This window comes from Podarcis pityusensis (assembly GCF_964106645.2).
Source record: "Podarcis pityusensis genome assembly, chromosome: 14".
NCBI classification, from domain to species: Eukaryota; Metazoa; Chordata; class Lepidosauria; order Squamata; family Lacertidae; genus Podarcis; species Podarcis pityusensis.
The window spans coordinates 13,207,552-13,218,673 of NC_138039.1; the positions used below are offsets into that span (position 1 = coordinate 13,207,552).

At 44.5% G+C, this 11,122-nt stretch overlaps 1 protein-coding gene across 2 annotated transcripts; it reads right to left on the reverse strand.

The window, feature by feature from the left end:
• Positions 1–1,120: 1,120 nt before the first annotated feature.
• COX19 (cytochrome c oxidase assembly factor COX19) lies at positions 1,121–4,389 on the reverse strand. 2 transcript variants are annotated; one of them, XM_080981421.1, is made up of 3 exons: positions 4,087–4,389; positions 2,636–2,747; positions 1,121–1,811 (listed from the first exon to the last, which is right to left on the reverse strand). In XM_080981421.1, the coding sequence occupies exons 1-3, from the start codon at positions 4,166–4,168 to the stop codon at positions 1,724–1,726; spliced, it is 282 nt and encodes a 93-aa protein (XP_080837547.1). In that variant the 5' UTR covers positions 4,169–4,389; the 3' UTR covers positions 1,121–1,723. The 2 variants fall into 2 exon arrangements, 1 of the variants encoding a protein (XP_080837547.1); XR_013979518.1 differs by lacking the exons at positions 1,121–1,811; positions 4,087–4,389 and adding an exon at positions 3,618–4,077 and having other exon boundaries at positions 2,632–2,747.
• Positions 4,390–11,122: the final 6,733 nt, after the last annotated feature.

The following is an 11,122-nucleotide window of genomic DNA, read 5'->3' on the forward strand; positions in this document are numbered from 1 at the left end:
CGCAGTGGCTCTCCAGGGTTTCAGAGAGGGGTCTCTCCCAGCCTTCCTTGGCAGTTGCTGGGGTTTGAAGCTGGGACCCTCTGCATGCAAAGCAGACCCTGCATCACTACAGCCTGTCCCAAGAACACTTTGACAGTGGTACCAGGTGGCCCCAAAGGTGGCAATGGACTCTCCCTGGTTGGAGGCCATCTGTCAAGGATGCTCTTCTGCCTCTGGCGTTCCTGCATCGAGCAGAGGGTTAGACTATCTGACACCCCTCTCCAACTCCATGGTTCTCTGGCAATCTTAGTAAGGGCTGTTGAGATTATCGTGGTTGGTGGGAAAAGTGCACTGGAATACTGGTTGCTGGGAACTGCAGGAGGGGAGGGGGACCAAATCCTGCTTCTTGAACAAGCTTGGTTGGCCACTGTGAGGACAGGATGCTGGACTAGATGGGCCATTGGCCTGATCCAGCCTGGTCCTACTTAAGGCATTCTTAGGGTTAACCCAGACAGCATCAGCTGAGGTGCCAGAGTGGGTGGGAAGATGACAAGGAAGACGTCCTGCCTCTCTTGCGAAGGCAGCTTCAAGTTGCAAAGGAAAGGGCAATGTGTGGGTTGTAGGTTTCATTTAGGGTCCTTCCTGTCTCCCCACCCCACGCAGAATTCGAACGCAGGAGAATCACCTTCAAATCAAAGGGTATGGCGTTCCTCAAACAAACTCTTCAAAACAATCACACATACACACACACACCCCATTCAAAGTCATGCATATCATGGCCACATTTCAGCACACAATTAGTTACATTTCTGCGCATTACAGGCTTAAGTGTGCCTCACTTTGCCCTGGATTGGGGCCTGTATTTCTCATTGCCTCATTTACCAACGTACTAGAACACACTGCATTTTCTTTCTGTTTTTAAGACAGCAACAACAAAAAATCTCAAAACAGGCACATGCATTTCTGAAAGGGGCAACAGAGTTCCTTTTCACTGAATTAATTCTGTGTTGCCAAAAGACTGAGGTCTAGAACAAAAGGGCAGCCAAATATTCTCACTTCTGATGAGAAATATTTTCATAACTGAAACTGAAAGAGACGGAGAGGAGGGCTGGATTCAGGAATGAAATGATCAGAAACAATCTGATTGGAAAACAAATTATTTATTTACATGCCTATCCTAGAGGCCTTTCATGTGGATGCAAGTCCCAGTGAATAATTTCAGCACACCTTCTTTCTAAGCAAGTGCACTTAAGATCCTAGGAAGCATTTCTCTCAAATAATAATAATTTATTATTTATACCAATTGTAAGAAGAGAAGCTGAACCCAATGCACAGTGCAATGAGTTCTGTGCTGGACAGAACCAGGGCTGGTGGGCTGAATCTTTCGCAAAGCAAGTACTGGGAGCTTGTAGTCCAAATTTGAATATCCAAGGGATATTTCCTTCCCCACACTAACAGCACATACATGTCCTTAGAAGGAAAACTCACTGAGTTCACTGGAACCAACTGGGTGGGGACAGCATCGCACCAGTCCGATCCCTTTACTTGGGAGTAAGCCCTATTAAACTCAGTGAGATTTACTGCTGAGTAGATAAGTGTACAAGATTGCACTGTAAATCTTCTACTTGGCAACAGCTTCTTCCAAGGAGCACTTCATATCAAGATAGGATCTGAAATGTACAATATGTACCACAGCAGATTTGCTCCTTTCTATAGGAGAAGGTTAGGATTCTCTTTCTCTTCATCACAATGTCTCCTGTTGGGTTTCTGATTTTTCTTCTATTAGGTCTTTAAATCCCAATTTTGCCAGTGGTTCTTTGGCCATAAGTTGCCTAAACAAACAAGCAAACAAAAAACAATTTGAAAAGCATTAAACTTGAAATTGGCATGCTTAGCAATTTCATTTTCTGAATAATTTTGTGCTCCTTAAAATAAAATAAAAAAAATAAACCCAGAAGATTCACATGATTCTACAGGACTGCAGAGGAACCCCTGGCAAAGAATGTGTATTCCCAAGGGTGTTGGTTTGCTTTCTTTTAAAGGAAGGTTCCTGGCTTATGGATATAAAAATATGCTTGAAAATGTGTGGGCAGTAGTTGCTTAAGAATGCACAGAAGCTCACAAAAGGGGTAGGGGCTAGAGAATTTGAATTGCCAAGGTCGTCAGTTTCCCTTTTAAAAACAGGTTTCTAGTCCATTGGACCACTCAGCCGCCCTAGAAACACAGGGACATAGGAAGCTACTTTATACAAAGTCAAATCAAAAACTACAAAGTGATTTAACAATCAACTGTTCTTCTCAGGAAACTGTAGATCTGGGAGGGAAACGGGGGGTCTCCTAAAAACTCTCAAAACCCTTAACTACAGTTCCCATGATTCCTTGGGGAAAGCAGTGACTGTTAAAGGGGTACAACAGTGCTTCAAATGTATGGGGTGGATGTGGACTCATTGTCAGCAAAAGAAGAAGAGGAGGAGGAGAAAAGAAAAGAGGGCAAGGGGAATTAAGTACTGTAATTTTACAGATTTCAAAAATGAAGCAGTGGTTTGCGGAGCCAAAAATCCACCGTGCACTGACAGCCCAACATAAGTTGTCTCTGGCAAATTGAGAGCAAACATCCATTAGCTTAAGTGAAGTGTTGCAAATAAGAATGCACTTGCCTCTCCATTCTGCATTCTAAATATTCCTTTGATTCCTGCCTGCACAATGCATTCTCAAAGCTGTTCTCCCTCAGACACTTCATGAATTTTTCTTTGAAAGCTGTACATTCACCTGTTCAACAGAAGGAAAGCATGTTTTTTGAAACAGGAGGCATGAAAAGAAACAGACATGGAATTAAGAGTAAGACAAAACAATAGCGCTATTCAGCTGGCTGCTGTGTCTCAGCACGAGAACGTAATGCAGTAGGCGGGGGGGGGGCACATTGAAACCACCGAGGTGCCAGCAAACCTTCAGGTCACTAAGGTCCAAGAAAAAATAGTTTCAAAGGGGGAATTCAGTGTGAAGTTGCTGATTTAGAATTCATTAGCAGTTCTCAGGATTCTTTGGGGGAAGCCATGACTATTTAAGTGGTGTGATGCTGCTTTAGATCTATAGTTGCATTGGCTCAATCTAGCAGGCTGTTCTTATGCTATTGCTTTATATGTACAGTGCAGATGATGCCTTACAGAGGGGGAGAATTACAAATGCCACCTTGAGCTCCTTGCCCCCCCCCAAGGGAGATAGATATATATTTTTGTATGTTTTAAAATAGGCTTGTAATTTTTTTCTTGATTCTATTTTTGTAGACCGCTTTGAGGTTTGTCTATTTTATACAATGGTACCTCAGGTTAAGAGCTTAATTCGTTTTGGAGGTCTGTTCTTAACCTGAGGTACCACTTTAGCTAATGGGGCCTCCCGCTGCTGCCGCGCCACCAGAGCTCGATTTCTGTTCTCAACCTGAAGCAAAGTTCTTAACCCGAGGTACTATTTCTGGGTTAGCGGTGTCTGTAACCTGAAGCGTATTTAACTTGAAGCGTATGTAACCCGAGGTACCCCTGTACAATCAAATGGTGCATAAATTTTACAAAATAAGATAAATAAATAAAATGCAATAGAAATAAATAAATAATGAATGAATGAATGTTCTGCTGCCTCTCTTACTGGTCCCAGTGTCAATTCTTGTGCTGGAGGTGGAGCTTTAAAAAACACTGAATTGCAGCCCTCCTCTTCCATTTTTATGGCGGAAAATGCGCCCCCAGGTGTTGTGGGACTCCAACTCCCATCAGCCCTAGCCAGCACGGCCCCCACCAAGGATGATGGAAGTTATAGTCCATCAGCAACACGATAGTCAAAAGTTCCCCTCCCATACCCTAGGGGGCCCATGACAGAAGTTCGGCTAACGGAAAGCTATCGTTTCTATGGGCTCACAGCGGTACCGCTCTATTCCTTGCGCATCTATGGCAAGCGCCCTTATTGACTGTACTTGGGAGTTCGCTTTTAGGCCGGAAATGCCTGCCGTACTTTCTATCCCCCCACCCAATGTCCTCTCTATGGTCGGTGGACGACTCGCACATGCGCAATCGAGGGGATGGACGGTTGCCGGGGTGGGGGGGGGGCGGAACCTTCTCACCGAAATGATCCAGAGGGAAAGCGCCTTTGTCCGGCGGTCTCGGCTTGAAACTTTTCGTCCCGAAGTTCATAGCCGTAGACATGACGACGACTCTCCGAGGACGCGACGCAGCCGCTGCGCCTCTGACCGAACCTTCGCCTCACTTCCGGGATCTCCGTGTTGTCAAGTCCCAGGTTGTGGAGTGGAGCGCCGAGCCAGGCCAGAAGAAACGAGAGCAGAGCTGATCGGGCGGGGAGGAGCCGATCAGTTAGCCCCGCCTCCTTCAGACCCAGGTGGATGCCTGGCCGGGATGGAGCTGGCATTTTTAAATCTTATTTTATTTATTGATAAATAAATATGTCCTTTGCAGAAAGCAAAGGAGCCTTGCGATATTTCAGAGACTAACCAGTCTTAATTGCGCCTTCAGATTGAAACTGGAAGATGTGATTTCTTCAATTCCAGGAAATCTATACCGCTTTACTGTGTAATTCTTTAGAAAATAAATAAATAAATAAATCTCCAAGCGGTTTGCAATCTACCTACATCAGAACATCAGATAAGACGATCCACAATAAAACATTACTGAAGAAAGTCAAATATAAAACTTGCATTCAAAGTAACACAATCAACAAGAAACTAAAACATTGCAGTGGTACCTCAGGTTAAGAACTTAATTCGTTCTGGAGGTCTGTTCTTAACCTGAAACTGTTCTTAACCTGAAGCACCACTTTAGCTAATGGGGGCTGCCGGTGCACCGCCGGAGCATGATTTCTGTTCTCATCCTGAAGCAAAGTTCTTAACCCGAGGTAATATTTCTGGGTTAGCAGAGTCTGTAACCTGAAGCGTATTTAACCTGAAGCGTATGTAACTCGAGGTACCACTGTATATTAAAGGAGGTCAGCTACACAGTGCGCATTTACAGCAGCAAAGTTAACAACAAGAAAATATTATCTTAAACGTTTCAGAAGAAAGCATGCCCTAATTGTGCTTCAGCTAGTTCCAGTCCTTCAGCTGGGATACTTGTTCAAGCAGAAGGTGGCTTTCTTCAGAATATAGATTTAAGTGTTAGCAGCTTAAAACACAGGCAGTTCTCCCCTGTTGCATTTCAAGTCGCATTTGCACGCTGCTGTACACGCCAGAAAGGGGACGGAGCAGACCCTCCAAGTGCCCCTATTTTCCAGGGATGTCCCTGATTTAGAGAATCCGCCCCGGTTTCTGCTTTGATCCCAGAATGTCCCACTTTTCCTTAGAATGTCTCTATTTTCCTTGGAGAAATGTTGGAGGGTATGGAGGTAACTGACCCCCGAGCCATCTGAAGGCAATCCTCTATAGGGAGGTGTTGGGTTTTTTAAAATGTTTAATGTTTTATTGCTTTTGAATTGACCTTGCTTTTGAATTATGGTGCTGCAGGAGACTCTTGAGAATCCCATGGACTGCAAGAAGATCAAACGTTTCCATTCTTAAGAAAATCAGCCCTGAGTGCTCACTGGAAGGACAGATCGTGAAGCTGAGGCTGCAATACTTTGGCCACCTCATGAGAAGAGAAGACTCCCTGGAAAAGACCCTGATGCTGGGAAAGATGGAGGGCACAAGGAGAAGGGGACGACAGAAGACGAGATGGTTGGACAGTGTTCTCGAAGCTACCAGCATGAGTCTGACCAAACTGCGGGAGGCAGTGGAAGACAGGAGTGCCTGGCGTGCTCTGGTCCATGGGGTCACGAAGAGTCTGACACGACTAAACGACTAAACAACAACAACAACAACAACAACAACAACAACGTTTTATTATGTGTTGGAAGCTGTCCAGAGTGGCTGGGGTAACACAGTCAGATGTGTGGGGTGTAAATAGTAAAATGATCATTATGGAATGGGACATCCCTATTTTCAATGGAAGAAATGTTGGAGGGTTTGTTGGAGGTGTCTTCACCTAATAAGCATTGCCTGTTTGATTTCCCTGTGGCTTCATTACCCCACACAACTTCTTTTTAGTGAAGCTCTTACCTGTGCATGTGCCATCATCTGCGCATGCACAATGGCTAGCTCAAATGTATGCACCTGAGGTTAATTGCAAAATGAGTGTGGTTTGCGTGTTCAAATCGGATGGGAGCTGGTTTAAGAGACAATGCATCCAACAGCAGTTTTTCTCAAGAAAATGTAGCACCCTGCTTGTGGTTAACGCTTAGCTGGAATGAAATATTCAACGCAGCAATAGAGAAATTAAAATAATAATTTATTTGTCAGACAAATAAATGAGAGGCACAGTGGTATATGGTTACCAAGCTCTGGCCTGGTCTCCTGCCATTATGGCCAGCACTTATATTCCCTCAGCCCAGCCCCCTTGCTCCTCCTTTGGCTGCCTCTGTCCAATCAGCCTGGTTGAATTTCCTATTGGCTGATTGCTAGAACCAATCATATAAGATACTCCCATTTCCTATTACCTTTTATGGGAGACAAAGAGCTATATTTCCTTCTATTTATAATTGGCAAACAAGTAGCCATTAACCTCTACAAGGCACCTTAATTAACGATCACCTTTGCCCCCTTACCATTAACCTCTACAAGGCACCTTAATTACCAGATAACCTTTTGCCCTATTGCCCTATTCACTCCAGAACAGATGGTGGCTAATGGTTCTATTTTTATCTGAACAGAGATCTTGGGTTCACCAGCTATGAAAGATCGCCTTCTTTGGAGCCATATGTCAGGAGTGCTCTGATGGTGTTTCCTGCCTGGCAGGGGGCCGGGCTCAATGGCCCTTGTAGTCTATTCCAACTCTAGGATTCTATGATTCTATGAAATAAGAATCTAACATAAGAATCTAAATTTCTAAATCCTTTGCATAATTACATTTAAGCCAATATATTTAATACATAACATATATAGTTTTTTTATAAGCAAAGACGTTCACAGTAAGAAAAAACTTAAAAACACTTTCTTCAGAGAGAAGCCCCCCTTTCCCTAGCCAGCTGCTGTTTCCATTAGCTCTTGCCGTTTGTCCTATTTGTGGCACAATATTCTTACTATTTACCAGCTTACCATTGTGTTTTTGCAACTTGATTATTTGTAAGGTCAGTGACCTCGCTTCCCAGCCTTTTTATGACCGCAATAAACCAATAAACCAAAGGGGCCCTCTGCCTAAGAGGATGAACATCTGCCAAAATCTTAGCCAGCCTAGTTCCTGCCTGGCATGAAACATTTGTGAATTTAAGCCCATTTTTAGAATTATGGGAACCTGATCAAAATATAAGCCTTGATTATAATGCAGGCTCAGATGCCTCATTCCCCCCTTTCAAGCTCAAGGACCTTCATCCCAAGTGTCCTTGATAGCTTGACCTTCATCATATTCCTGAGGTAAAGCTCTATATAGGGCCATGATATGAGGTAGAGTTTCATTCGAAATCATCTTGCTAATTGTACTTCTAAAACATGAAATGATACATGGCACCATACATAAAACCATTATTACTACCGTCAAGAAAAACAAACAAGACAATAGTATCCCTTTGAGTCCCGCAACATTAGGTAACCAATTGGTGAGCCATCCCATATCCCATCCTTCCCATGTTTGTACTGGGACATGTGCTATACTCTCCATCTTTGTGGCCAACACACGGATTGCCTCACCATTATCAGAAATGTTAAAGCAACAGGCATTCCCTGTCAAGTTCAAGACTCCACATAGGCCTCCCTGCCTGGCAAGTACATAATCCATTCCCATTTTCAGCTGCAAAATGGCGGCTCTACTTTCATCCAGCTGTTGTGCAATAAGTCTCAAACTCTGGGCTGTTGCATTGGTTACAAGTTCCACTACTGCTTGCAATCGAATTATTCTGTTTAGATTATAAATAGGATCCCGTGCCCCTTGTATGAGCTCACCAGGATTCCAGGAGGCAGGATCATAATAGGCTATAATGCGCTCTGGTGGCCAATCATCAGTATCGCTCCAACTTTGGGTACTTCCTCCTGCTATATGAGAAATATCAGCGTTTCTTCGTGTACGCTTGGCCAAATTAGTGGGCATAATCCACATTGGTGGTAATACCCATCCCAGGAAACAAGTCCCACTCCATTTGGAAGGGAGTTGCTTGTATGCCCATTCTCCACATATCCACCACAACCATCGGGTCTGAGGTTTTTGGTACGTGGAGTGCAGAAGGCGAAATATCAAAAGGGGTACAGAGTTCACAGTGCAGTATGTTAGATTGCCTTTTTCTGTCACAGTTATGTTCCATACCACTTTCCATGCATCAATAAAAGGAGGTGCACAGGGCAAGGTATTCCGAGTTCGATAGGTAGTACCGTTTACCCAGGTTTGACTATTCTTAATATAATCCCAAGTATAGTGACAATGAGAAGAGCCTACCATGGTAGGATCAGCTGCCTCTGATGATTTATGTACACAGAATTCCCCTTGCACAGGTATAACTCGTATTGGTTTAGTTGAGTTCCATCCGGGGAAATTCTGTACTTCTGTTTGGTGTGGCATTTCGCTTACCATACCAATGGCATTTAATGGTATCGGTAATAAAGGCATACCTCCCTCTGAATCATCTGGCCCAAGAGAGCAAACAAGGCAATTGGTCCTATTTGCAACATTGGCTACCATCTCAGCTAAGCCTACCCACATATTGTGGTCATGGCGGAATCCATATTTAGTAAATTTGGTCAGATTCAAGGACCCTTCCCCTTCCCAAGGGATCAGGATTAATAATAAAATCATGTTGATGTGTAGTATATGCATTCCTTCCACAAAAGATTACCTTATTGTGATAGCATAAAAATATTAGCCCCAATATAATTCCCCCAGTGACAGAAATGGGGAACCACCAAGACCAAAACATATATCCCAAGGATCCCCAATGAGTAATATCCTTGATAATTGTTCCCCAAGGGGGGGGCAGTCAATTAATTGTATTAGAGAATCTTCCCGTTCACAATCGCTGGTTTAGACGCTCCTCAAGCTTCAGGCGTGCGCAGGTCAGCCAGCTTCCAGGTTGTGGCTGCAGCAGGCCGGTCGTCTAATGTTGCCCGTGACCTAGCCCGTTCCCCGTAGGGCTAGATACAGGGGTTTTTGGAGAGAGTCAGTTTTAAAGGATTAGAGGGGTCACCTTTGCATGTCCAACTGCCTTCAGACTTCTTCAAACGGGAGTGATGAATCCAGGGGGTCACCTCAGCTACCTTCACCGCTGTTGGAGTAGAGAGCAAGACGGTGTAAGGTCCACGCCACTTAGGTGCAAGTGGATCACGTTTCCACTCTTTCACCCATACGCTATCGCCAGCCTGGAACTGATGAATCGGCTCGGCAATGCTGCACGGCGTGCGCTCGAGGGCCCACCTGTTAAGAGAAACAAAAACACGGGAGAGAGATTGCACTTGTCCCTGTGTCACATAGTCTCCTATTTGTTTGAGGTCAGCTAGAATATCCTGAACAAAGGAGGGCGGCCTCCCATACAGGAGCTCAAAAGGTGACAACTTAAGTCTTTTTGTCGGTGCACACCGAACACGAAACAGTGTTATGGGTAACACATCTACCCATCCCAATCCCGTTTCCTGGGTTAATTTTGCCAATTGGGTTTTCAGAGTCCGATTCATTCTTTCAGTTTTCCCTGAACTCTGAGGCCTATATGCTGCATGCAGTCTCCATTTCACTTGTAGGACTCGACATACTTCTTGTACTACTTGATCAATGAACGCTGGCCCATTATCACTTCCAATGCATCTAGGTAATCCAAACCTCGGGATCAATTCAGTGAGGAGTCTCTTAGTTACCTCTCGTGCCTTTTCAGTTCGGGTGGGAAAAGCTTCAACCCATCCGGTAAGAGTATCTACAAACACAAGGAGATACTTGAATCCCTTAGAAGGGACCAGCTCTGTGAAGTCCACAATTAGGCTTTCCATGGGGACATATCCCACATGTTGGATTCCAGGAGGTTGTACCGGTCCCTGCCTGGGATTGTTTTTAGCACAAAGAACACATTTCTGTGAAATGCAAGTTGCTAATTGTGATAGGTTAATAATATACAACTTCCGACTGAGACTCTCTCTGGTTGCAGTACCGCCAAGGTGAGTAGATTCATGATAATTTCTTACAATTGTGCCTGCTAGGTGATGAGGTACATAAATCCTATTGTCCGGCAGGATCATCCAACCGTCCTTCACAACCGCTCCTTCCTGTTCAGCCCACTTCCTCTCTTCTGGGGTATAGTGAGGTTTAACTTCTCCTGGAACTACCTCTGGTATGAGGGCTGCTATAAATCCTCCCACAGGCTTTTGGGCTGCCTCTCGGGCTGCTTTATCAGCAGCATGATTTCCTCTGGTTATTGGATCCCTTCCTCGTCCATGACCTTTGCAGTGCATTACAGCAATCTGTTCTGGAGCCCATACTGCTTCCAACAGGATTTCTACTTCAGGTCCATATTTCAAGGCCTTCCCGTGGGCTCCTATTAGACCTCTTTCTTTCCATAGAGCTCCATGTGCATGCAGGGTTAAGAAGGCATATTTAGAATCAGTATAGATGTTTGCCTTACATCCGGCTGCCAATTGCAGAGCTCTAGTTAAACCTATAAGTTCAGCTTTTTGTGCTGAGGTGCCAGCAGGCAAAGCTTCAGCTTCCACAACTTCCTCATTGGTGACCACAGCATATCCTGCTCGTCTGGCACCTTCATGCAGGTAACTGCTACCATCAGTATAATATACAACATCTGGATTTTTCAATGGTTCATCTTTCAGATCGGGTCTACTGGAATAAACTTCATCCATTATTTGGAGACAATCATGTGATTCTTCATCATCTACCTCTGGTAGGGGCAGCAAAGTTGCTGGATTGAGCATATTCACTACTCGTAGATGAATCCTGGGATTTTCACACAATAGGCCTTGGTATCTAGCCATCCTTGGGTTCGTTAGCCAATAACTACCCTTATATTCCATGAGTGTCAGAACAGCATGAGGTACATTCACATACATCGTCTGGCCGAAGGTAAATTTATCAGCTTCTTTGACAAGGCTTGCAGTGGCCGCTACTGCCCTTAGGCATGGAGGCCATCCTTTTGCTACT